The 27,195-nt window shown below is 42.5% G+C and overlaps 1 protein-coding gene across 4 annotated transcripts in view; it reads right to left on the reverse strand.

Moving 5' to 3' along the window:
* Positions 1-5,132: 5,132 nt before the first annotated feature.
* The window catches only part of VIT (vitrin), a 54,576-nt gene continuing 32,513 nt past the window's right edge, over positions 5,133-27,195 (reverse strand). For 2 of the 4 annotated variants that reach the window (XM_032683115.1, XM_032683114.1), the window contains exons 10-19: positions 24,724-24,762; positions 24,584-24,640; positions 23,897-23,959; positions 20,348-20,395; positions 15,740-15,802; positions 12,870-13,017; positions 12,568-12,671; positions 11,850-12,076; positions 9,320-9,833; positions 5,133-8,742 (exon numbers count right to left, since the gene is read on the reverse strand). In XM_032683115.1, coding sequence (XP_032539006.1) covers positions 8,564-8,742; positions 9,320-9,833; positions 11,850-12,076; positions 12,568-12,671; positions 12,870-13,017; positions 15,740-15,802; positions 20,348-20,395; positions 23,897-23,959; positions 24,584-24,640; positions 24,724-24,762 — 1,442 coding nt within the window. In that variant the 3' untranslated portion in view covers positions 5,133-8,563. The remainder of the gene's footprint in view (positions 8,743-9,319; positions 9,834-11,849; positions 12,077-12,567; positions 12,672-12,869; positions 13,018-15,739; positions 15,803-20,347; positions 20,396-23,896; positions 23,960-24,583; positions 24,641-24,723; positions 24,763-27,195) is intronic. The other 2 variants (XM_032683116.1, XM_032683117.1) reach the window with 2 other exon arrangements.

The following is a 27,195-nucleotide window of genomic DNA, read 5'->3' on the forward strand; positions in this document are numbered from 1 at the left end:
GTTGCTGTTTCTATTGAGTGACAGAGAGGAAGAAAAGATTTCCATGAAAAAAATACTCAGATGTTTCAGGAAGCGCCCTTTTTTCCATAAGGATGTGGAGGCATTGAGAATATTTTATCTAAATCTGATAATGTGTTAGTTGAAGAGAATTACAACTTGACTCTTTCATCATCAATTTCTTTAGGCTTAGAGATGAACACCATTATAACAAGTCACCTGTAAACTGCCAGTCAAAACCTCTGCCATGTTTCTACTGAGCGGCAAAGAAACTGTTGGAAACCAGTGTTGATCCATCCAGTTATATCAGGGGTTTTATATAAGAAACAACCCTTATCGTAAAAGAGCAAATGAACAAACTCCTAGAGGGGGCAGGGAGGGACTAGGATGACTTTTGTATAAATAGTCCTTGTTCAGGCAAGTGATCTTTTTTAGCTGGTGGGACTCTTCCCAGCAGGGAGGATGGTTGGAAATAGGACCCTTAAACTAATGTCTCTGCCTGTGCTAGTGAACACACCTGTTGTGCAGGATATCTATCCTTTTGATCTCTTTTTTTTATCTTCCCACTTAAATCCCCCTTTGAGGTTACGTTTTCAGAGAATCTTAAAATCTCTACCCTCTTATTGCAGGGTAGATTTCATAAAAGTCTATTGATTTTTCTCTCGGAGCGTTTTTTTGGAAGGGTGGTGGAGTTTCAGCTTCAGCCCTACCCCTCTCACCACCAAAAGACTGATTTGTACCTCCTTATTCCTAGTTCATTTAATTCTAATGAGTTATCTCTTACCCTACCTGCTGACTTAGCTTTGCTGCTCTGTAGTCACTTGTGAAAGCTTACAAAGTGCGATATCATTTAAGATGTTTTTGAGAATCTGAATTCCACTACAGAAAGCTTAAATCCGGTTGAATAGTACAATTTGTGAGTCCCAGCTGGTTCATTGCCAGGAGATGTGTTTCTAGATTCCAAGATCCGAACTATGGCTGAGCTAAAAAGATATTTAATAATATATGCTTTTTAGCCCAACTTTCTTTCTGATTAAGTGTGGATTGTGGTATTGTGTGTTAAACTAGTTTTGCCCTGCTTGTGCTGCCAAGCCGTGCTGTGATCCTGGGAGATCACACAGATGTTTAAACCATGCCCACACGTGTGTTTTTAAGCTGCTCAAAGCCTTGTGTTGACATGGTCCTCGAGGCCAGTCTCCTTACATTCCCTGAGTTTGAATAGCAGGCTCCCAAAATTACTTCCTGGCTATTTTGAGAAACCCTTGATCCTCACACCACAGTATTAGACTGAAAAGTTGAGAAAAGATTTATGCAGCTGGATTTGTACTATTCCGAAAGGGAAAGGATAACTTGTTGCCAAGCCAAATATATTCATTATTTTTTGATTACTTTCTAAAAGCAGCCAAAAACATTGTATAAGGGATAAACAATGGACTTCAAGCTAATATTTTTCCATTAAGAATTTATTTTTTTATTCTTCCTGTCATTAAGATATAGTCCTTTTTTGATGTAGCTTGTTTTCAGATGTATGGCTCCTGGAATTGTTTCCTTGCAGTTGGACATTTACAGACATGCATCCGTTTTGTAAACTGTCTCATATGTGTTAGCACTTGTTCTGGAAATGAAAACTGAGCATGTTAGCTAATAATTTCTTGTACCTTTATAGCCCAAGCAGACTGAAAAGCGGTCTTGTGCTATGTTTTCCTTGTATAGTGCATCTAAAAAAAAACTTGGAGAAGGAACTCCATGATAAGATGACTTTTGTTGCTGTAAGTTTTTCTGTTGACATTTGTCAGCTTATAGACTATCTGCATTGTATTTTACATAATTATCTTCAGTTGACTGTCAGGTTAAAAAAGAAAAGTTTTTTTGCCATATGGACTGTAGTTCAGATTTTTTTGTTGGTGTTACTTGTATTAATATCCTTTTTTCCTCTCTACATGAAATAACTATTGAACCTGACACTTCTCTTTAAGAGAAGTTACCACAGGTGATAACCACTTAAATGTTAGTAATTACAGTGGCTCCTCTTCTGTTTGCGTCACTTCCATGGCAGATAGTTGGTATGAAAATGCTATTGTGGGTGATATATAAACAGCTAAGGGAAATTAGAACTCCCCCTCAGAACTACATTGAGGTTATGATTTTGGATGCCAGTTTTGAAAGACTACTTTGAAACAATGTTGGGCTTCAAACGTCTTACAAAAGGTTGAATCCAAATGAGAAATACTTACTCTTCGTGTAATAGTCTGCTTGTCAGTTTTTTGTGTATGGCTCAGTACAAGGCTGTGTCAGAATTTCAGTACCATGAAATTACCTTGTTTAAATGGCACTGTCTTGCAAAAGTGGATGTTATTTTAAGTAAGAAATTCTGTTTTCTAATTTGTGAAGGAAATTGTTTCCTTGAGAGTAAGCATCCATAACTGTAATATATTTCATGATTTTGAAAAGGCTTCTTAATCATGAGACATGAGAAAAGTGAAGAAGTGATTAATTCTCCGAAGATTTGTTAAGCATTTATTATTATAAGTATAAATTTTTGCTTTAAATGAAAATTCTTTTTCAAACACTTAATATTAAACTTCTTACTAAAATTCATAGTTTAAAATTCTGGATAAATATCTAAAAAGGCAAAGATATAAAATTCAGAGGGAAATTATTTTGAAATATACCAGTATAATTTCGAGCTTCTCAACTGCAGCCCTGAATTTTCTCTTTTTCACTGCAATTCATATTTTGTGAAACTTTTTGGATAGATTATATTTAAAGCTACATTCACTTGCCTGAATAAGTAAAATAAATATTTTGTCATTAAAATTATATAGATCTGCTTATGTTAGTGTGCCGTTTAAAATGAGACCTCATTGAGGTAACCATGCAGGTATTTGTATTGGTATGACAATAGTGAAGTGGGGTATCTGTGTACTGTACCCGCATTCTGTGCTGAGCAAAATCACATGGACTTCCAGAAATAAAAGATGGTTTTTAAGAACAGCTTTATTTAATGTTGCAGCAGCAAGTAAGTGTCATTTGTACCATATAATTATGTAAATTGGGTGCTAATAAATACTATTTTTCAACATTTTGCATTGTGTTCATAATTTTGCATAAGATGTGTGTGGTTTTGGAGCATGTGCTAGGAGGGGGAGGTGCACTCAGACTAAGACAAGTAGACATGTTTGTAAGGGCTTGAGGTAACTCCATGTGAACTTCCTATGGAACTGTGCGATGTCTCACCATTCACAGTAATGCCTCAGTGTTTCTGTTCTCCATATGTCTTGGTTTTGTACTGCTCTGCCAGATTAGCACTGTTTGGCACCCCACATCTTTCCATGTGCTTAGGTGAATATGGGGTGAGCAGAGGGGTAGCGTGGGTGTGGTGCTGTTGTGCAGGAGCTGGTCTGTCAGCGGTTCATTGATCCAGTACACTTCCTGAGGACAGCATTCATTTAAAATAAAAATAAGTGTATAGTTCTGCCCCTGGGGAGAGGATGAGGGAGAGCAAACCACACATCACAGATGGTAGTCATGTTGCTACAGGAAGGTGCTCAGAATGGCACTGAGGGGGTGGCGTGGGAACCTACACAGAACTGAGCAGAACAACTTGTTGTTAGTGAGTCCATCCTATTTTTTTCTAAGCTTGTAGGTGGGATAAGCGAAGTTCTTATCTCGTCTTCTTGGTAGGTGTAAAATAACCCTTCTGATTTGGTCCTACTCATCTTCCTGCCTCATAGGAAAGGAGGAATTGCTTTATGAATTGACAGTACAATTGCATTCCCCCCCTTGTTCTGCCTCCAGAGAGGGTCAGTAGAAGATTCCTGAGGTAGTGGGAAAGACGATTTTGTGAACAATATAGGAGTGACCCTTCCACATGGGAGGCCTTCCTAACACGCTTGTGGGTTTGCCTATGAACAAGACATGTTCCCATGATGATTTGGGTGTGAGAAAAGTGACTATATTTGGTGATACAGTGAAACTTCTACCATTTCTCCTTGTGCTTAAAAAGAAGTAATTTCTGTGAGTGCTGGAGTTCTTGAACTTATCAGAGTTTTTATTACAAATCAGAGAAGGGGTTAAACTGGTATTAAGAAAAATAACACTTATGTCTCTTGCCATTCAATATGACTGACGCAGTAGATTGTGAGCAGCGTAGCTGATGCAGCACTAAAACCTGTAATATTGCACACACACACACACACAATTTAAGTTTTAACACTGAGCTGTGTAGATGTACATTTGCAGTATGTAGGTGACTTGGCAAATGTAGATGGCCTGGTACTGACTAAGACTTCTAAAAATTAGATGGCAATGAAAAAGAAAAGGGATCATACTGCTTCCATAATGTTGCTCATGGGCAGACAAAAATAGAGGAACGATATGACTTCGCTCAACCATGAAGTAATTTAAGGTATGTATACCACAGAAGACTGACTTAAGTTTGGTGTCTAGGTAATATTTCTTGATATTTACTGCTCACTTTGACTTGCTAAGTAGATAATGTGAATAATTTGCTGTGGAGTTTACAGGTAAGATGTTTAATACACTAACCATGTTTAGATGAGGTTGGTCCTGGCTGCATGCTTAACCCCAGAGCTTTTCCTGTTTACTGGAATGGCTTCCCTTGTGCTGGAGAGCCATAGGGGAAGGAATGCAAGGAGGAAGGAGAAGCTTCTCTGCCCACCTGTCAGCAGCAGCCATGGAGAAACCCTCCTCTTGCTGAACCAGCAAAGCAGCAACAGCTGAGGAAAGTGCACGCAGGGGGCAATACTTTCTGTGCAGGGTGGCACAGTGACAGCAGAAGTGCTGAGTGTCCCACTCTGGGAAACAGGACTTTGAGTTACCTCTCTATGAAGGGATTGCTGAACTTTTAATTGAATTTGGTGTATCATTGAGAATGTGCGTGGCTAATGCTGGAGTTAGAGGCAAGAGGTGCTGAGATTGAGCTCTGCCGAGGCTTCCAGAGCATGGGCATCAGTATTTATTTCTAGGTGGGTGTTCTGCACTGTGATCGTTGAGCACTGATAAGCCATCAGCCCAACTCTCGAGTGCAAAAATGCTTATTTCTTAGGGAGAGGATGATCAGACAACACCTTTTAGAATGGTATCTAGTGACTAGTTCAGACAGCTCTCCATCCTGGGTGGGACCTGTCTTGTACCCTTCTCTGGGATGCCTCTGTCAGACAGCAGGTTCTACTGCACTGGTCAGGCATCTGAAACTGAGTAGCCCAGTATCAAGCAGCTGGACATCTAGATTCTCTCTTGATTCAGTCCTGCCTCTAGAAAGTGTGTAGAAACTCTGTGATTTATTTTTTTCAGCTTCCAAAGGAAGTCTAGTTCCAAATAGGACATGATCTTGCAGACTTTTGAAAATACTTATGTCTTTGATGCCTTTCAGTCATTAGACTCTGCTTCAGTGACTGATTCCTCTGACAAATAACTTTGAGAAAGCTCACTGTAAGGATTTTTTACATCTGAGCATATAGAAGGATATTGAAGCACCTGGGGCTTTGGCAATCTTCCTTAATGCAGTAATCACCTCAGCTGTGCTTCAGAAACTAAAATGGCATAGGCCATATTTGGTGTTTATTTTTTAACCCCACATGAGATGACGTGCACTGCATATGCCTTTAAGACAATTTTATTGCAAAAGATATAGCAACTTATATAGATAAGCTCAAAATAGCTTGTATATGTTACAGAAGGAGTTCTGCTGCTTTCCTGAAACAAGTATACCTCCTTGAACATTTATCAAGATATATATGTAAGTTATCTTGTTTTTTAATAAAACAGTATTTAGAGACTTTTGTAGGTGGCAACTAATTTGATTGCTATGAGATAAAGGTTAAGAGGAGTATGTTGCTTTTGTTAATGGAAGAGTGTATTCTTACAAGTTTTGAGACTTCTGCTTAAGTTTACAATGTTTATGAATAGGACGTCTAAGTTTAGATGAGAGTCGGATTAAACCACTTTCACACTTTGAGATCCAACAATTTCGAGGTCATCTGAAGAAGTAAATAAAAAGGCACATTGGCAAATGAGCACCATAGTTCTTCTGTAAACTTAAACCATATAAAAAATAACAAACCCTGAAGTGCCCATTATAAATGCTTGACATAAGATAGCTCTGCAACTTCCCTGTGAAAGAGCTCTTGAAAGCTTACTGTCATTGCTTGAGGTTTAAGCTTTAGGAAGAAGTTATATCCCATATGCATATATCCCTTATGCATATCCTAAAGAACGTGTATGGCTCTAGCTGTTCCTAATATCTTAGCCATCACTGCTGTGGTTTTTGCAGAGCACGAGTGAAATACTGGGGAGTCTCTGCGGGGTACCAGTTTTATGTGCCACAACTGTACGGTCAGTATGGAGAAGAACATGTGGTGCTAAATTGTTGCATTAAAAATTAAGCCACAATATTAAGAGTAGGTGTAAGTTAAGACTTAGGTCTTTTTCTCAAGCTAGCCCCAAATCAAGCCCCAAGCAAGTGGTTTTCAGACAATAAATCTGGTGTGTGAACTGAAGTCCTCATTAAATTCAGTTCATGTCTTTGAGTTTTGTCCAGCCCGTGTAATGTCCCTTGTTGACAGAGAAAGATGTGTTCAGCCAAAGAGTAGTGAGGAGGTGGGAGATGGGAAGTATTAGTAGTAACTCTGCTTGTACCTAACTCTCTTCTTAATCATTTTTTCAAGCCAAGAAACTATTACTGTGGAAGTGCAGCAGCACAGATTAGTGTTAAAAATTCTGCATACAAATATATTTTATGTCTTTATTTTAATTTTTTTTTTGGAAGCTGGCAATGGCCTGCACCTTCTGTCTGGGTAGCATTGTTGAATTGATGATGTTCTTCTAAGAATGTTTTTTTTCTAAGAGGAAGATCTGAACCTTCCCTGTGTAAAACCACTGTTTCATCCAGGACTGTTTTTGATTACCTCTTGAGAGGACCCCAGCCTGGCTTATGTTACCACACAAGGGGGATCATGCAAAATCTGCTGGTTTCACTAGTTTGCATTATGCTTATTTAATTGGCACTTTTTTCAGCCACATTTCCAAACATAACTATTTAAAAGATTGTGCTACTTTTGCCGACAGAAAGGAGTTTCCCTTACGGCAGTTAACTTCAATTAAATTTTTATGTGGCTAATAAATATCTTGGGTCATGGTTATTAAAACTATAAATGCTGTTAAAAGCTTGATTTGCAAGTAATATGGGAAATTTAAGTTTTAATTTCTTCCCATTTCCTGTTAGTTCCACAAGCCTGATGCGGCATGGCTTCGATTGCCATAAGGTGCATGAACACATACATTTTTATTGGCTTTTTGATAATCTTGCTTAATGAACATATTTTCTTAAATGATACTGGATGGAACATAACCAGCAACTGCTGCTTCCTAATTAAAGTGTGATTCTTTTGGTCCTCCTAGTGTGTCAATCCCCCCTCACTGACTATGATAGGGGCAGTTCTTCACTTAATAAACCGCTGTGTGTTTTGACTGATCCAGGGCTGTAGTATCTACATTTTTAAATCAATCCATAAAACATAAATCTATCCCAAATTTGAAAAAGGGTGTGGTAAAAATTTGAAAAAGGGTGTAAATGCTTGAAATACTGTGTTTCCCAGTATATAATACAGAATGGCTCTCCTCACACTACAGACTGCTGTAAGCTGTTCTGAACAGTGTTTTAACAACAGAATGGTGGGTCTCAGATGCTTTTCTGAGTGTGAGCAACTTAAACCCACATTTTTTCTCCGTCTTCTCTGTCCTGGCAACTTTCCTGTGGTCCTGCAGGCCTTGAGCCACCCAAGAGCAGAGGAAGAGAGCTAAGGAGGCAAGACACTTCTCAAAATCAAATATTAATGCAGTATTGACGATACCAGTTCTTGCATGTTGGCTGCCTTGTGGATTTGGGGCTTTATTGGACTTGACAAAGGGTTGTATGGTCCCAGATCTTGACTTTTTCCTCTGACTTGTTTTCCAGTTTCCCAGGGTTTCAATAAATCTCAGTGCTTGAGTTTACAGTAGCTGAAGCTTGACTTGCTGGCAAGACAGCAGTATGGAGGGAGTGCCTGCTTTTAAGAAGGTACTCAAATTTGAGCTGTGGTCTGATATTTTAGCCCTGATCTGAGTGTCATCTGGTGGGCAGTACCAACAGAGGTGCTTCTACCACAGCTGCTCAGCAGCATGGCCACTCTCTGAAGGGACCTGGCTGCTTCAAGGAGCAGGTGGTGCATTGTTAGGAGCTTGTGTGTGTTCAGAGGTGAGAATTGGGCAAGCTGGGGCTCTGTTCTGGAAGCAGCTTTTCAAATTGATGCATTTATTTCCTCCATGTTTACTGCCTCTTTTGCTATCCATCCAAATCAGAGTTTCTGAAGGCTGCAAGGAAAAAAAAAACATCAATAGTCTACACAGAGCATGCATAAGGACAGAGCTGCAATCAACCTTGCTGACTAGAAAGTGCCAGAGGAAAACACCTTCAGTGTTTCTTGTACTGAGGGCTGTCATTATTCCTGTGGCACTTGACATGCCTTCAGCATGGTGCCCAAGGGTCCTGCCTTGCTTGAGTCCATCAGTTCCGTGGCTGGGAATTAAATTCTGTGCAAATGTTTTGGATGAGCTGATTAACATAGCGATAGAGGTTGTCAAATTCATCCACAAAGAAGGAATGCTCCTTATCGGGGTCTGTCGCAATGGCTTCCAGTTCATCTGGGGCTGCCCAAGCAACTCCGATGGAGTAAGCAATGACTCCTGGAAAGAAACCCATATTTTAGAATAAGCATAAATGTTTTCTTTGCATTAAATTTAATTTAATACCAATACTGCAAATGTAGTTTCCAGGCCACAAAAAAGTGGACAGTGAATTGGAGTGCTCTCTTTGTATAAAAAAGCAGGTCTAATTTGTGCTTTGGAAGTACCTTTTGCCAACAACAAAAAGGCTTAAACAATAGTAAAGCTTTTGTTCTGGGTCTAAATAACAGGCTCCTGAACAACAAGGTCATATTGCAGTGCAAATGTTTTGGAAGATATGACTATCCTGACTGGAAAGCCAAAGGAGTCATATGTTACTAAGACAGTAGAAATCCCTTGAGATCTCCTAGACATAGCTGCATTTGCAATGATTTATGGGATTATTTTTTCCCCCTGAAGTTCCTTATTCAGATATTAAAGAGTTACTGATCTTGTTAGAGCTCAAAGAGACCCCAGGGTGAAGTACTACTCTTCCTTCATAAAGTTTCTTCTGGTGCTGTCATATCATAACAAACTGCATTTATCTGGAAAAATGCTGAGAAACATGGGGAGAGCAGACAGTGACAGAGGAGCTTACCATTTCGATGAGCTTCCATGGCCGGCACGCTGACATCATCGTAAGACCTGCCATCTGTAATGAGAATCATGATCTTTCTTTTGTTGGGTTTGGATTTGCTGAACAGCTGCTCTGAGGCATAGCTGATAGCTGCTCCCGTGCTGGTCCCACCACTCCAGTAACTGATCCTCTTAATGGCGCTCAGCACGTCCTCCTTTGTGCTGTACTTGTCAAAGCTGAACTCCAGCCTTTGCTCATAGGTGTACTGAACGGCCCCGACACGGGTGTCCGTGTCTGAAATCTCAAACTCCTTGCTGATGTTGGCTACAAACTGGAGGACTGTGCGGAAGTTGCTGGTGCCGACACTGCTGGAGCCATCGATGACGAAACCGATGTCGGCCGAATTGAGGCACGTCTTGCTGCAAACCAGCCGGTCGGTGTCGCAGACCCGCTTCACCAGGGGCTGGACCACCTTGTGTAGGCTGAACCAGCTGGGCACGTTGATGGAATAGAAACCATTTGTCCTGCATACCGCCTGCAAGGCAACACGAGGATGAACACAGTGGAAATTCAGTCTGCCCGTTTCTGCTGGGGTATGTAGCTAAATTGTAAATGTAGGCTCCTGGAAAGAGCAATGCTAGAGTCTGAAATGACCACTCCTCCAGTCACCATCTGCTTCTCTGGGAAATGATGTCAGTGTAACATCACAGGTACTTGTGTAGTGTGAAAGTTTTTCCTGCCTTTTTTTAAAAGCTGTGGGATGGAGCTGGTATCATAGTAGTGAAAGAAATGTGATAAGCAAGTTTGGCACCTGTCCAGCTTTTTTACATGAGTTACATTGTTCACAGGAAAAGCATCCAAATCACAGAGCTTCTGTTAGCTTGGCTCCAATGGCATTATAGGAGCCTGTGTGTTCGCTGGGAAGCAACTTCAACTCCCATTGTTCAGGGCAACAAGGAAAATTTTGCCTGCTGACAAACCCTACTACCTTGAAGTGAAACCTGGGACTTAATTTGGGTTATCCTGGGCTCATACTCTTCTAAGCAGAAAAACGCAGGCAATTTTGGTGAAAAATGCAAAAAGTCATAAAGATTCCCCATTGTGTTGACTCTGCCAAATAGTAGAAAATAAACAAACAAAAAAATCATTAACTTTTATAAGTAAATACTCATAGAGGCCAGATCTGTGGGAGCCTTCTGTAGTGGGAGTCAGGTGAGTGTGGGTAGGAAGTAGGGGAGGCACAGAAGAGGAAGTGGGAAGAGTCAAGTGGGGGGGCGGGGAGGGAAGTGGTGTGAACAGGCTGGATCAAATTGTCCTTGGCTTTAATTCCTTATAAATGTTAATGCCTCTGGTCTCTGGATAAAAATATTTTGTTAAGCCAGGCTTTATCTATCAACTTAGTGATGGTGTGTGTATCTGACTATTTTAAAAGGCCAAGGCACTTGTATAAAGCCTAACAGCTCCAAGGAAGTTATAGTTCCCTCCAGTCTGGGCTCCTCACGGTGTGCTGCCCTCATTTGCTCTTCTTCCTGTCTTGCTTCTATTTTAGTGTTACGATGCAGCAGTATCAAGTCACCATTCCCTCTTTACCTTCCTATTCTGAGTCCATTCTACTCCCACTTCTGCTGTGTCCCTGGCAGGTTTGCAGACACTCACTGTAGTTTTGCTCTCAAAAATATTAAATGCAAATGAGACTACAATCAAATTAAATGCTGACCAGAGACAATGCAGCTCTCTGGAGCAGCTCTGAAACTCATGGGAATGATTCATGGCAGAGCAACCCAGCTCAGATTGGAATCTGTTTTTTGAGAACACTGGATAACTAAACTCTGCTTCCTGAGCCCAGCCTGTTCTGGCACTTGGTAGATATCTCCTGCTGTAACTGGGTGCCAGCTTGCCCTGAAGCACTGTTGAGCAGGCAGCTACTGTTGGTGCCAAATACAAATCGATCAAGGCTTGCATTCTCGGTTTTGGCTGCACGTGGCAGGGGTTTACTCTTTTTCTAAGAGCTACCATGAAGCAGCAGAAACAAATAACTGAAAAATCATCTGCAGTGGAAACAAAATGTTTGAGTTACCCAGTATAGATGAAAAATTAAGATGTGCCTATGTTGCGACTGTCCCAACATTCGCTTGTATGAGACCTGTTTGTAAATGCAACATTGGCATTAGGCTGACAGGGCTTCTCACCCTTTGCTGAGTGGGAAATGCACAACAGTAGGCTCATGGAAAGCTCAGGCTGCAATTTTGCTTTGTCATGCTCCTGTATATTTGGAAAACCTCTCGCCTCAGTATGACTGCAGCTGTGTGCCAATGTTTAGTCAGTCAAAAGCCCCATGATGTACCTCAAACCAGAACTTTACTGAACTTCATCCCCTTTCTGACTTCAGCATTACTGCCTGGCTTTTTGTACAGGAGACCTCAGGACAGTACATTCAAGCAGGACAAGAAATAACCGTAAGGGTAAGAAGGAAAGGGAAATGCCCTGAATTAGGTAGGTTGGAAAACACAGTCAGAGCCAAGCTCCTGGCCAGATCCAGCCTACTAAATACCTTGTCCACAAAGTTCGGTTCAATAACATTCTGCTTTTCATTTTGGGCAGCTGCTTCAACAGTGACAAAGAAAATGTTGATCCCTGATTCTCTGGCCAGCCTGGAGGCCTCTTCCACTTGGTCCGTCGGCCACCCGTCCACCACCACTACAACCACATTGGGTGCTCCACCTCGGTTTCCATTAGCATCCAAAAAGAAGTTTTTGTTAACAAATGAAAGTGCCTTCCCTGGAATAAAAGAGGAGTTAGGGAGTTACAGATCTGGAAGCACTCTGCCTGATAATATCCCATGAAATGGTAAGCAGAGGGCTGACTCAAGCACTGGAGGCTGCAGAGAGCTGGGGAAAGCAGTTTCCGTGGCCGCATGAGTGGAAGGGAGGTCATTGCTGTCAGTGCCAGTGCTTCCTGAGCCCTCCTGCACTGAACCCCCTCCCAGAGAAGCTCGGGGTGATGAGCTGAGTTAGCAAGGATTCCCAAAGTACAATGAGAACTGCCCACAAAGAGATAGGTCTATCCTCTCCACTTGCAATGGGTTTGCAGTGCCCTGGACCAACACATGCAGGTCATGGTGGGAGCAGTGCCCTCTCACCAGCACTGTCCTAGCACTGAGCACTGTTTGGTCACAGCCTCTGTACCCCAAGAGGAGGTATGGGCTCACTATAGCCCAGGCTCTGAAGTTCTTCCTGAGCTGAGGATGTGTAAGCAGCTCCATCACCTACCAACATTGGAAAGTCCCCCTTTCTGTTGAATTTTCTCAATGGCATTTCTTAGGTCCTTGGAGTTGGCATAAGTTTTTAAATTAAATTCTGTGGAAGGGTCATCACTAAAAGAAGAAATGAGAGCAAGTATCAGTGTTTTGCTTCACATACAACACAAAAGCTGTAGGACTGATCTGTGCTACCTGGTTCCTGAGTATGAGCTGGAGTGAGACCTTTAGCACACATCAGCCATAGAGCTACAGCTGCCAGAGTGTGCAGTCATGCCCTGTGGCAATGGGAGTAGCTGCACTAGAAATTCTTACCCATACTGAATGATGCCCATCAGAGGACCAGCACTGCCAATGCCAAGGGCTTGAGCCACATTACCAAGGAACCGCTTCTGAAGTTGAAAGCGGCGTTTGCCAATGCTCCAGCTTCCATCCATTAAGAAGGACAAATCAACCTTGCAGTCTGAGGAGAGATAAAGAAACACAGAAGATATTTTTAGTCCTTTCTGATAGCTGTGCTTCTTGTGAGGAGCAAAGGCCTAAAATGTCTGCATCCAGTGATTTGTCCTGCTGTGTAAACTCTATGAGAAGCCTTTGACGAGGACAAATCACAGCTGGGGGCTCAAGTCTGTCCTACTCACTGGTAAACACAATTCTTGGCATAATTTTGTCCTAAACAGCCTCTGAGCTTGGCTGTGTGACAAAAGGGCAAGAATCTTTTCCCAGGGGTCAGTCTGGGAGCACTGGATTTGGCAGCTAGGGAGGTCAGCCATGCAAGAGCAAGCTGACTTGTATCCTGTGCCCTCAGAGCCACAGCTGGGGCTCAGCATGCTTTATTTGCAGCCCAGGGGTGGTGGGATTTTGTAAAGCCAGCCATGGTCCTTGGATTTTGTGGTCTGGCCACCTGCAGAGCACAAGCTACAGGAATTTCCTTGGTTATACTTCTCTGGACTTAATTGATATAACAGGACATGACATAACAGGAACAATTCTTCACATATGGTGTTAATGCTGCTCAGAAGGCAGGGAGGTTCCCAAAATGTGTGATGACTGGGATGTGCCTCAGGGGAAGGAAGCCATGGGGTCTTTTCAAGCCGATTGCAATCCAAGATTACTGACAATAATCCTGGCAACTCTGCACTTTTGAATGAAAATAGTTCCTTACTTTCATTCTGGACTGGAGCTCACATCAGGGAAGATGACTTTGCCTGGTGTACTCAAACTGAGTGGAAACTGGTTTTTTACGTTTGTGCAGCAGCAGCAGCAGTGTGCTGTTATGTGTTGCCTCTCTGGGCTGAAAACAATGTTCTAGAAAAGGTATGCCTGCACCCAAACAAGCTCTTCCCTTTAATTATACAGATGAACCTCATCTCTGTGCTTCTACAAATGCTGTCTTCGTCACTGCCAGCCTGCTTTCATGTCTCTGAAAGTTAGTGGAGAAATGTTCATCATTGGTGTGCGACCAGGAGTGCGATAAAAATTTGGCTTAAATTAACTCTAATTAACATTTTCCCCTTCTGGCATCTGGGTCATCCCTATCTCTTGATTTCCCTGTGATGATGCCTCCCACCAATCAGTCTGTCCAAACTAGTGTGTTTTAATCATTTGGTAGCCCGAAGGCTACAAAGCGCCAATTGTTCTTACTGGCTTATGCAACTTCCTCCCATCTCATTACCTTCAATTTTTTTCTCCTGTAGCTGTCTCTTTTTTCTAATTCTAATAATGCTGAATTACAGGACCGTGACCGAGAACTGTGTCCATTCACAGCAGATCATGAGGCAAGGTCGGGAACCCACAACGAATGTCTCAATTAATGGCCAAGTTTTCCTGAATTTCTTGTCCTTCAAAGGGAGCTACACCATGAGGTTTAGATGTGGAAAGTAGGCAGTTTGTTAGCTAGCAGGGTCTGGGTATGCAAAGATTTACATACACTTATATACAGACAATTTCTGGGGAGGGTTTGGACAGCAAGGGTATTTTGGTGCTGGGACACTGCAAGAGCACAGGCTAAAGGTACTTCATAGGGAGGTGAGCACATTCTGATTTGCAGGGAGGCAAGATCTGAATTACAGCTTTTATGATCCTAGAGGTATCAGCAGGATGAGGATTTTACTTCTGGTGTGTCTTATCTCAGTTCAACTGCTATAAACATAGATGTCCTTGCCTGCGTCTCCGCTGTACTGAGCTCTGCTTTCCTGCAGTGCTATGGGGTTTGTAGGGCAGAGCCTTCCCCTTTTCTTCTTCTTTGCCTTATTTCTGTATCAATTTCAGGTGTTTTTGACATCTTTGGTAGGGAAAAGAATACTTTTAAGTACTCTTAAGAGTACTTTTTAAGTACTTTTAAGGAGTGCCTGGGAATATACAGACATTTGGTTCAGTAGTTAATGTAAAGAGTCCAGTCAGCATTCAGCTGCCAGCGGGTGGGCAAGAGAGGACGCTGGGAGGGTGAAGCCCCCTCTCCTCGAGGTGGCTTCTCATGAGGAGGCGGCAGACAACCCCATCTCTCCACTCACAGCTTGCTTTCTCTTTCTTCTTCAACTCTGGTCCTTATCTAAGGATAAGTTAATGGGCAAATCTGCCTTTAATTGTAGAGGGCATAGAAGACTTCCTTTTTAGAGTAGGGGAGCCTACATTTTCCTCACTGGACTTGAGGGATCCTTGATGCTCCTTCTGCATCCACTCTCTCCTTGCTGTGGCAGGTGCCAGGTCCCTTTCTTAGGTGATTTTCTTTCCTCCCACCCACTGCTGTGGGAAGGGTACCCGCACACAGCATAGCCATGGGAGTCTGCTCTGGTCAGCAGGGCTTGCTTGTCTAACCCTGGCTGCAACACACTGGATTGCTATCCTCCACCATCAAAGTTCCTGAGGGAAGAAGCTCTGCACCCCAGGAGCATGGAGCTGATACTGCCTGGGAAGAGGCAACAGTGAGCAGCTACTGTCTCCCTGCCCAGGTGAGCTAAATTTTGGCTGTTATTTCCTTTCTTGTAGAAGCAAAAACCGATTACGTGTATAAGAGGGGTTGGCAGAGAGTGCTTGCTCTTTCTCTGCAAGAGAAAAATGTGTTCTGGGATTTTCATAGACTTTCTTGAAAACTTACCTTTGCTATCTAATTTGAATGCATTCTAGCAATACGTAATTAATAATATGGTATGGCTTAATTATGAAATTAATTCTGAAGTACGTACTCTGGTTACCCTGGGAGGTGGACTCCAGTGGCTTCGGGTTCAATTCTTCCTTTGAGCTGAAGCCTAGAAAGAGAAACGAAAGGCTCCATCGGTGTGTGCTTAGTGGCTGCCCTTGCTCTGTAAGGAAGCAGGCAACAGAGTGACTGCAGAGGATTGATGTGGGAGGGAATGGGGGGTAAGCTCCTTGGAGCTTACCTTTTTCCACCTACATCACTCCCAGGGTAAAACAAGAGCAGACATTTCTCTCCAAACACCAACTTTGAATCCCCTTTGGGAGTCAGCCCCCTAAATGCCGGGGCTTGGGAGCAGCATGCGCAAGTAGAGGGCTCCTCAGGAGTAGAGGGCTCCTCAGGAGCAGAGGCTGATGGCCCACCGTGTGGGACAGTGACTTCCCAGCAGTTTGCCCCCAAGAACTGGCACTGCCACCCTGCTGGCTCACCATGCTTTACAGTGAGCTGCACAACGTCTGAAGCAGATGAGCAACAGATTTAGCATGTTGCTTTTCTGTCTGGAGAGGAAGGCACAGGTAGTGAGTGACTCATCCCACCATGTTATAGCTGGGGAAGCTCCTTGAGTGCCCCCGGAGGACTGGGTTATTTTACAAAGCATGAAAGAGAGGGTAAATGGTGTCAGTGATACAGTTAGGTCATGGAAAAGTCTCATGGGCCACTAGTGGATTTTAGCTCAGGACTAAGGCGAGGTATTTGGGTGGTAGCAGCCTTGGGAACATGTGTTTATGTCCTTGTGAAATGCGCTGACTCATAGGGCACTATTAGGCTGGCATCAGAAGGTCTGAAAATACTGAACTTCACTCATGACTTGAATGCCTGGCAAGTGTCTCCTACAGTGCAGTATCTCCCTTCCAAGCAAGGGCAAAGAGCTGTTCCTTTTCACTACAGCATGAAAAGATTACGGGGATTTAGCTGGGCTAATCCTCAGAAGAGACATCAATGATCAGGCAAGCCACAAACTGAACACTCACTAAGAAAGGAGTTGGTCTAAAGAACACCAGAACAGCTTATTATTTTTGTAAACAGCACATTCATTTTTATAAGAAAAGGAGGAGGAAGACTTCCTTAAAGTTTCATCACCAAATAAGTCAAGGAGAGTATTATGGACTTTGGAGACATAGTAAAAAGGTAACTTTAGAAAATGTGAGCTTAATATAGAAAAAAGATGAGAAATTACTAGGTGCCACAGAGTTTGTCTCTACATAGCAGCCAACCGTAAGCAAGCTGAGCATGAGAGCAGTGTATGTCAAGGGAGATCAGGGAAGGTCACCAACTGAATATGACGGGAGGCGTAACAACCTAAGCTGGTTGCTGAAGGTATTAATGACCAAGCCATATTAATGCAGAAAACTGCCAAGAAAATGGGAGGAAACACAAGCTCCACATCCCTCTGTCACCACTCCTATTTCTATTTCAGTTAAGTCTAATAATCCACCCCTCATAATTGTCAAATATAACCTCTTTGAGTCGTTCTACCTGCATGCTGAAAGCTGTGCATAGTTCTGTGTCAGGGGCCACGGCCATGTCTGTAGTAAGTCTGAGTATGCAGGACCTAGTGTATAGCTGGTCTGCTGCCTGCTCCCCCACCAAGAGGCTATAGCACACTGCAGCATCTGTATGGGACAGGTTGCTTTGGGTTCTTGGTTTTAAATTCAGCTGACAGTGAAGAAAGTTTCTGCTGCAGAGACTATACGGACCCGTTAACAGCAGCACTGTGTGATTTCCCTCTCCATTGCTTGTCCCTAGGCATCTGCTGCTGCCCTGTCACTAGAACCACAAAGTTAGCTGGAACCCTGGGCTTGGCCTTGTACAGGAGCCCTTGTGGTAACCTGTGAATGAAATAGATGAAAGGCACAAAGAGTAGCCCTACTTTGTTTATGGCAAGAGCTAGAGGTTGCCTTGTGTGTTTTGTTTGAGAATATCCCTGGCTATGTCTGGCCAGGTTAGGACCGTCTGAGGGCTGGTGTTGCTTTTTGGTGCTTTGAACGTGGTGCCCTGTGGTGCCTGCAGCCCCACATGCAGCCTCCCTGTACTCCTGCCCAAGCATTGGAGAGGATACTTACTGAACAGGGAATAGGAGCTCTCCACCCATCCTGACACTGGCTCTTGTGACAGAAATGCCTTGCCCCCACAGTTAGTGGAGCTGGCCCTCTTGTGCCAGAGCAGGTTAGACCCATTCAAAAGTGGGCTGGAAAGCCTCTTTTCTTGCACACCTGGGATGAGCTCCCAGGCAAGGAACAGGGGAGAGTGTGCCTCCCATGTAGTATATGTTTACCCATGGGAGGCCCATTTGGATGCAGGAAACATCATCAGGGAGAGGCAGAGTGGTGGTGCTGGGGCAGCACTACCTGAGGCTGGGTGCTTGTTCCTGACTGAGAAAAAATCATATGGAACAGGAGTGACACCAAACAGTTCTATCCAGTGACATTTGTGGCAGCAAACACTTCTGATCTCTCTCAGGCCTCAAAATCTTGCTGACAGGGACCAAATCTGCCTTTGGAGGAAGGGCGCAAGGCAAATTTTGTGCAGGCTTATCGTGGGTTTATCTGATGTGGAAGTTAAGGGCAACTTGACTTGGATCCATACTCATCCTCTCTTTGTCAACCACACAGATGAAAATTATTATTGTTTTTTTTCTTTAAAACCTGAAAGAGTCATCAGCTTGCCTTCCTGACTGTGTATGTTCCAATACAGTCTTTCATTACACAGGCATGTAATAGTTCTTCAGTAACAGACCAAAGCCACGCTTCATCCTGCAGCCTGCACACTGCATTCCTCACATGTACCAGCTTGGTTCCCCATATGTGCAGTTCTTCCCCAACCTTGCCTTATTTGCAGAACAGGAAGTAGGTGGATTTAACACTCTGGTGAAATTAGATATTAACATATGCCATCCACTTTAGCAGCTAAATTGTATACGGAAGCTAAATCATAGCTTCAGATTATCTGCCTCATGCATTTATCTGCATCCAATAAAACCCATATTCCTTTCCCAGGCATACACCTGGCATTAGCTTTGTTGATATAGAAAACTCAAGTGTAGGCAGTGCAGCATTTTTTGTTTTTCTTTGCCAGTACAATTATCAGTTCTTGAAGGTTGTGGGTCAGCTGGCTGATTTGTGCTTAGTGGAACAATAAGGTCACCCACCAAATGCTCTTCCCCAACTAACTGGGGAGGTGGTCAGTCTCTATGGGCCTCCCTGCTCTACCAGTCCAATTTAACGTTGGTATTTCCATGGGAATTTTAACTTGCTGCATGGGCAGTCTATGCCATGCTAATTAAAGTTCCCTTCACCGATTGTCACAGCTGTCCACATTGATTAAACTTCCCATTCACTTGAGTAAGACAACAGTGTCTACATCCACGCCAGAAACAATTCCTTTGAAGTGACAATCTGAATTCATCAGACTTTATCACACTAGTCTATGCTGGCACTTCAGTTGCTGAGAAACTATGAATACAACATCCCTTCCCCCATGCCCAACCTTTCATTGCATTTAATGCAATCTGTCATTTTCTGCCTCAAAATGTCGCTCTGCACTCCAGCCCTAGAGCTGTAGCTTTTCCCAAATAAGCACACTAATGGCTTAAGCTACAGAGAATAGAAATGCTTCCTGTCTTTGGCTCAGGCAGCTGGAGAAGGGCAATCTGTTTGTGTTTGGGATGATGCAAATTTTGCCTCAACAGCTATGGCTGCTGACCCTGGATTCACAAGGTAATGCATATGGGTTATGCTGTTCATCACAGCCAGTGCAAGGATTAGTCATGCCTCAGCTTTGAAGTAAGCAGAGTGTTCAAAGGAATGGCCTTTACAAGGGCCACCAGCACAGCCCTCTACAGCAAGAAAACTGTGATGGAAAAGATTTCTTATATTGAATGGTCAAACCCCTTGTAAGAGAGAGTTCCATGTCATGAATTGGCCTGTATCTTGCGTAGTCTGCTTTTAGTGTTTCTGAGCAAAGGGAGCCCTTAAATGTTGAACATATAGAACCTGCAGTTCATAATGCTCTTGATCAAGGGTTGCACAAGTCTTGGTCTTGTGGCTACTAGAGCCTGCTACAAATGTAGGGCTTTTTTCCCCTCACCAGTATTTATTAAAATATTATCACCTCCAGATTGCCAGTTTTTAAGGATAAAATGTCAGAAAATGTCAATGATGCTCATTATTCTTTGCATTTGACTTAAATCCTCCTTTTCTTATCTGAATGTCTTCCCTAAGTACATTGACATCAGAATAATCTGATTGCAGGTCTAAACTGTGATCCCAGCTGTGACATTCCCAAAATACTTTGTCATTTACAAATGGATTTCAGTAGCTAGAACTCTTTTCCTGTAGTGTAGCTGCCAGCTCTTTCCAGAACTCATCTGTTGTGCTCCTGCTTTAGGCAGGAACTTGAGACTGATGCAAGCACAGAATAATTTACTAAGATGTAAATGACATATCTTCTTTATAATTTTACATGCTGTAATTGCTTCATAAAATGAGATTGTTATCACTAGTGTCACGGGCCTGATGAATAAATAGATTTAGCTTTTCCCATGTGTGATGGAAACCACTTATTCCCTGACTAGTTACTGGATGTTTAAAATATTTTCCTGTGTCAAAAAGGCTTAATCCAGGTTTCCATGAGTCTGTTTCCATTGCTTTTACACATGAAAGAGAAGAAAAACTATGACTGAAAATAATGGAATTACTAGAGGTTACAGAGTTCTGACTTAATTTAGAAATGTCGGTTCATACAATGACTTACATTAAAAACTTAGGAACTGAGGAAATCAGTAAACCTGGAAACCTTTATGCACACATTTCAATCCATATTTAGGAGTCTTGTATCACTCCCTCCAGAGCTCTAATCTTTTTTAGGATTTTAAATACACCTCTTTAGATCTGTTTTGGTCTTGTTCCTCTAAATTACGTTGATACTGAGGCACATATACTGACTTCAATATACTTTTGTTTGGTTTAGGTTGTTTTGCACTGAAAATCTGCAAATACTTCTCACCTACAGATTTCTGTATCCCCACAGCTCATCCAAACACAAAGAAGTTGCCTAAATATTGCTTGCCACTTGTCAGGCATGGATAACTTCATCAAAATTGCTGCTTTTATAAATAAACCCCAAAATATCTTTGTTTCTGAAGCTTGCTGCATCTCAAAAAGTGATGGGTAATCACCAGATGAATTCCCTTGCAGCTGACTAGGACCAGAACAGTTCCTGAGAATCACAGGAACAGAAGATTAACTCTATCGAACACCTGATAAGCTGCGCAGAGCTGGAGCGCTCTTGACTAGAGCCAGTGGGGGTGAACTACAATGTAGGTTTGGAAAAAGTAATGCATGGGCTTGCCAGTGTCCTCCAGCCTAGTGAAAGCACTGATCTTGCCCTTAGGAGCTATCAGCTTCTCTTTGGGAGGGAGACTTGTTGCATGAGACAGAGGAATGAATAAGATGTGTGGTCTCGCTTAGGGTAGGAGGAACCCTGTCATTTTTCATTGTGGAGCTGCATATAGATCTGCCCATCTTTTCTCTTCTTTGTACGTAGGGATGTGAGTTGAAAGATCAGAGCAATAGAATGTGCGCATCCCATGTGTCACAGGTTTCTTTCTGCTGTCACCTCACTGACAGATAGTATCCTCAGAACACAGGCTCCTTTAACATCTCTGACTGTTTAAACTAAAAAAAGACAGACAGATGCTTTTCAGAAAGACAGGCAGATGCTGGAAAAGAAAAAAGACTGGTTTTTGTCAGTAGGTGCAATGCTGAAGTTTTTCTAGATTCACTCTTAAGAACTGCTTCAACTCAGACAGATGCTCTAGTCTGTCCAAATCCCTGTCGATAAGAGCTGTCTATTGCTTCTTCGACCAGTCTTCTCAGTTCACCCATTTAGAACTTTCTGTGGTGGTTTACTTTCTTAATGAAGAAAAACACAAGATAAGTGCCAAGGATTTGTAGTGGTTGGCTGCAAATATAGAGAATATGCAGCTTTCTGGGTGACCTGTTAATCCAGGGAAAAGTGCTATTTCTTGCATGTAGTCCTAGGCACATAACAAAGAAAGCTGTCAATGAAATGCATATCTGAAAGTGAAATGATTATTCTTTTAACTAAGGCTTTTTTGTTCCCCACTTGAAGATGCCCATAAAAGCAAAGGACTGATTTTTAAAATACTCCAAGACTGGTCTTTTAAAAAAAAAAAAAAGACACCATCACCACAACTCTTCAGTATAATTGCCTTGAAAAAGGCAATTTTGGGCTAAGTGAGTATGGGATTTCAAGAGAGTTAATGTGTGTTGTCAAGAGCTTGGAAGAGTTGAGACCTTCTGAAGAATGCATTGAGAAGCTGCACAACCAACTGGTATGTCAGGGAAGGTGATTTCCCAGCACACCCTTTTGCTAACCTGAGCTGATGAGAGGAAGATTCTTGACAGCATGGCCAAACACCCAGAGCCGATCGCTGCTGTTTGCAGAGCAGTGTGCACATGCTCAGCAGGATCAAGAACAACTCGCCTTTCCAAGAAAGAAGGACTTGTTCAGGAATTTCCTTCTGATTGTTAGAAAAATTTGCTGCTTGAGAGCAGCACATCTGAGCTGCCAAAGCCTGGGCTGAAAAAAGGATCAGGACTCACTGGGAATATGGCAAGTATGTGTTTGTGGAGTTTTTCCTGCTTATTCTCTGATGAAGAAAACAGAATAATTGATGGTGGGAAATTTGTGCTTTGTACTCACTTTGGGGGGACTGTAAGGTGCCTCAAATGATTAGGTGGGGTCAAACGCTGATTTAAATAAGGCTCAGCACTATTCTCCTGTTTTTTTGGTTAGCCTGAGAATTAGCCAGCACATCCTTTGGTCCAGATGTTAGGGCTTTTTCCATTTTGGCCCTGCCAGAAAGGCAGGTCTGCTGCCCCAGACTATCTCCACCCTTTGTATGGTGTCACATAATTAGTGCATTGCCATGACTGATGTGTTTACAGGCAACATATTTACTCTGCTATTCAGCCCAGGAAAATAGTGCCCCCCTGTCTTCCCTCTAAAGGCGGGTACTGAATTTTGACAAGGGCAAATGGAATTGAAGGAGCACAAAAAATGTGAGATTAGAAGAAAAAAGAAATATCTATGACATCTGTCTGGCCAAAAATATGATAAAGACAAACACAGGTGGAAACCAGAAGGAAGAGAAGGGGAATGAAACAAGGAGTAGAAAAGTGAGGGAACAGAGTAAATCTTAGGACGAGAAGTGTATCCATTTTAAATATGCTGCAACTAAGTCGACTTCTAATTGTCATTTTGATGAGGAGATTGCTGGGTAAGCTTACTTGGCTGGTATTACCCAGAAAGCCCTGCTGCATAACAGCATCCTCTAGCCTCAATGTGAATAACCACTTGGCTCTTTAATGTTGTAATACTCCTCCTGTGCTTCCCAGCTCTCACCGAAGCCCTCAGAGCCCCAGGGACACCTTAAAGTGCTGCAGCCTCTCCCTCCTCGGTGGGTCTGGTTGCCCATGCTAGAGGTCAGTTCTACCATGGTACAGCACTTGCCTTGGCCACTTGCTGACAAGGCTGCTTGCTGGTGAAGGATCAGTTGCGTGGCCAGGGAAGAAGAACAGTACAGGTAATGTTTCTACATTCAGTATTAAAAGGAACCTCTATCTTCACAATTAGTGTACACATTCCTGGGATCCCCCAAATTTCTTTGGTTTCGGAGCCTGCTGAAAAACTGTCTCAAAAAGTGATGTTTTGCTCTGAGTTACAGGCAGATGAATGCCCTTGCAGCTGACTAGGACAAGAACAGTTCTTGGGAACCACAGGAACAGCAGATTTAGCTCTATTGAAGACCTGATAGGCTGCACAGAGCTGGTTTTTTGTTTCTTCTTTGTTTCTTTGTTTCTTTTGTTTCTTGTTTTGACTAACAAATAGGGAAAATTGCAAACACTTCGTAGATGTTGATTCCCACAGCCTGGAAGAACAGCTCATCAGAGCTTTCCTTTGCCTTTTGCATTCAGGAAGCTGCTAGTTGGCTTTCAGTGCATGAGTCTTGCCCTGGTCCTCCTCCAGGATACAGGAAAACAATCTGCAGTACAAGGGCTAATTTGGGGTTGCTAAAACTATGAAAGAGAGTGGAAAATCTGCTGCTAGCAGTTTTGCTTACCTAAGTGGGCTGGAGAGCCGGCAGCCCTCTGGAAGGTGGCAACAGGCTCCTGGCGCTGAATACCTGGGTGATCCCACAAAGAGGTGAGAAGTTAGATGCCAGTGGGCAAGGAGAGAGAAGCATGATCACAAGGGATGCAGTGATCCCAAACTGTCTTTCTGCACATTTTCAAACCAAATGAAAAGGAAGATGGAAACTATGAATCTAAAAAAAAAAAAAAGAACTTAAAAGCTGAAAGAGGTTGGCAAAAGCAGTAAAGTTTCAATGTTAGTAGGTGCACAGTGCAGGTATTAGCTGGTGCACTGGAACAAGTGGTAGTGGGTCCTGGGATGCTGATCATGTTTAGGGCCTGAAAACAAGTCTCTCAGGGTCAGGCCTTCATCCCACAAACTTACACAGGCATGAAGTTCCTCCCTTATTTTGCAACAGCAAATATTATAAAAGACCTCTATAAATAGTTTTAGAATACTATGTTGAGAACAATTCTAAGTTTTATTAATTCAATTTACTTTTTTCCCTACAGGTTACACTAGTGTCATGCAATGACCAGTGTAATATAGGCAGTCACTACATCCTGCTATGAATATGGTTAGGAGGGAAAAACAGTGCACTACTGCTTGACTCAGTAGATGTGAGTTGTGGAACTATCTACAGGGAGAAAATAGAGGAAGACTGTAATACCTTTACCTGTATTGTGTCGTACGATATTCCTGTTACTTGTAGAGGTGGAAGTGCCCTTGAATGCTTTGAAAATATTGTACTGGTTAGCACATGGAACTTAAAACCAACATTTTCTAGTATTCTAGCAATACAAATCTCCGACATACCTGTATTCTGTCCTCTTCCTTGTGCAGCCTGAACCTGTCCTAAGTAGACAGTAAAATGGAAAATTGTGGTTTATACCATGTTTGGTTCAGGATACTGCTACCTGGCTTTTTCACCGAGTCTCATTTTTTTAGCTGTCAGAGTTAATGCTTCATCAATAGACTTTCTCAGATGTTAACTGTATCATTTGAGCCTGCTTAAATAAAAGATTGCTTTGCTCTGTTTGTCATACAGATTAGCCTAATTAAGGTTCCCTTCAGTTATGATTATTACTTATACGGGTCTCTGGTCTGCATTTAAAAGATTTGAAGTTACTTCTGTGGTTTACTTTCCCTTATAACTTTCTTTCTCATCCACACTGGTTATCTATATGTATTTCTATGTCAGAACCATCCAATTGTACTGGTTGTGTGGAAGGTTTTAACCCCAAACCCAACCCCCCCCCAGACCATTTACTACCCTTTCTGCAGAGAGCAAGCAGGCAGACGGTAAATAATGAGACAATGAAACATAATATGGGAGAATTCGTGTGTCTGAAATGTCTTTACACAGAAGGCTTTTTTTAAGGTGATTGGGTTGGGTTATTAAATTCACATTGTTCAAAAATACTAAAGGCTCAAAGCATTTGCAGATGAAAACCATGTCTTTAATCATGCCTTTCATTTCATTAATTATTCTTAAGAAACTTGTTAACAAACTTATCCTTTAACAAGCCTTTATTCATTAGTTTTCCCAGAAAGATTAATTCCAAAGCTGGATGAAAGCAGTGGGAATGTTCTAACTGACTCCTATGAACACTGGACAGGGGCCCACGAGGTTATTTTGTCAATAAAATGTCATCAATGAGACCATTTTGAAGGGTTGTCTCAGAAAACAGGAATTGCTGCTCCTTGGGAACTTGATATTGCAAAATTAGGTGACAGCAGATAGCTTGCCTTTGACCTAAACTTGAACCTTCCAGGCCACTAGAAGCCCTTTGATGGGATTTCTAGGAGCTGTCCTGAGAGACCGTGTAAACTCCAGATGCCAAAGAGATCTTATTTAAGGAAATAACAGGCTCATCTGCCAAAACTGGCAAGGCTTTTAAACTCTGTAAGCTTGTAAGGCTTGTAAGGCTTCAGATGGACCACAGCAAGACCAGGCCTGGTCAGACTGTGGCTTGGAAAAGTCTGCATGTGCAGTAGTCAGTGTTGTATGGGATCGTGCAGGGCATGCTTTCCACAGGAGATCAGTAGGTGCCAAAGTTGTGGTAGAAAATTAACTCTGAGCCTCAGAGCTTACCTTGTTTCACATTTGTCACAACTGAGCCCAAATGTGTATCTAACACTCTTTACAAGGTCAGTAGAAACAGAGTACAAGGGGGTAAGAAAGAGATTGGCTCAGTATCCAAGTATTTTATACCACTTTTTAAATTAGTTAACCCAACCATGTCAGCAACATGGATTTCTCTCTATGCTCTTTTTGACTGTGCTGTGCCTTGAGACTGTTCCCTTTTGCTGTACTACCCAAAGGCACTTTACCACTGGTAAGCTGTTTTCTGCCATGCTTTTGTTGACTGGGGTAAACACAGTCATGGTAGAGGAGGAAAGGTTGGAATTGCACTTCCATGGTCTGAAAAGCTTCTTCTTTGTTCGAATCTGAGATGCCAGTGAGGCTGTGCCATGTGAATGTGCATTCATTAAGCAGAGCTCTGTGCAAGCTGAAGGCTGAGACAGGACTAGGAGAAGTCTGTAACAAACTGATGGACAGTCACCAGGTAAATCCCAAAAACTGGGTTGAAAATTAAACTAGTTTTTCATTTAGCAGTTTTGCCACATCAAGTCTTTAAAGCAGGGGTTCTACAATTGAGCAGAGTCTCTGATATTTTTCCTGTTTCTTTAACAAACAGAAGATAAAGGGGAAATAACAAGAACAGCCAGAACTAGGGCAGGAGTTTTGCCCCTGCTCTAATGCTCTAATCTGCAAGTCCTGCTTTTGTTTGCCCCTATGAACTTCTGCCAGTACCAGTGGCTAGAAGTGGTAACACCAGAGCTAACACAGCCATGTTCGTTCTGACTGTGCTCTATTTCATGGCTCTTTACTTTTGAGGTGTGTTTTGCAGGCAAAATACCAATGCACAGTGAGAGGTAGATCTGTGAGTCCCTGTGAGCCAAGATGGACACGAGAACATTTGATTCTGTTTGGTCAAGCCAAACTCTGAGTAGGATCAACAGCATCATCAGAAACTCTGGCCTGAATAATAGCAGCGAGTCCTAAGGGCTCCTCAGACAAAGACACCTGCTAAACTGCTTTGTGTATGGTCATTGCATCAGAACTGTATTTATATTTTCTGTATCTTTTTTTGCTTATCCACCTCTTCTCTTTTAGAATCAAGAAGAGGTCAGGAGAATTCAGGAAGCCAGATATGCATGCTGGACATAGTCCTAGAAGTGAAGCCGGTGAAGTCAGAAGTAGGTCTCCACCACTCCAGCTCA

Source organism: Chiroxiphia lanceolata, chromosome 3, assembly GCF_009829145.1.
Source record: "Chiroxiphia lanceolata isolate bChiLan1 chromosome 3, bChiLan1.pri, whole genome shotgun sequence".
NCBI classification, from domain to species: domain Eukaryota; kingdom Metazoa; phylum Chordata; class Aves; order Passeriformes; family Pipridae; genus Chiroxiphia; species Chiroxiphia lanceolata.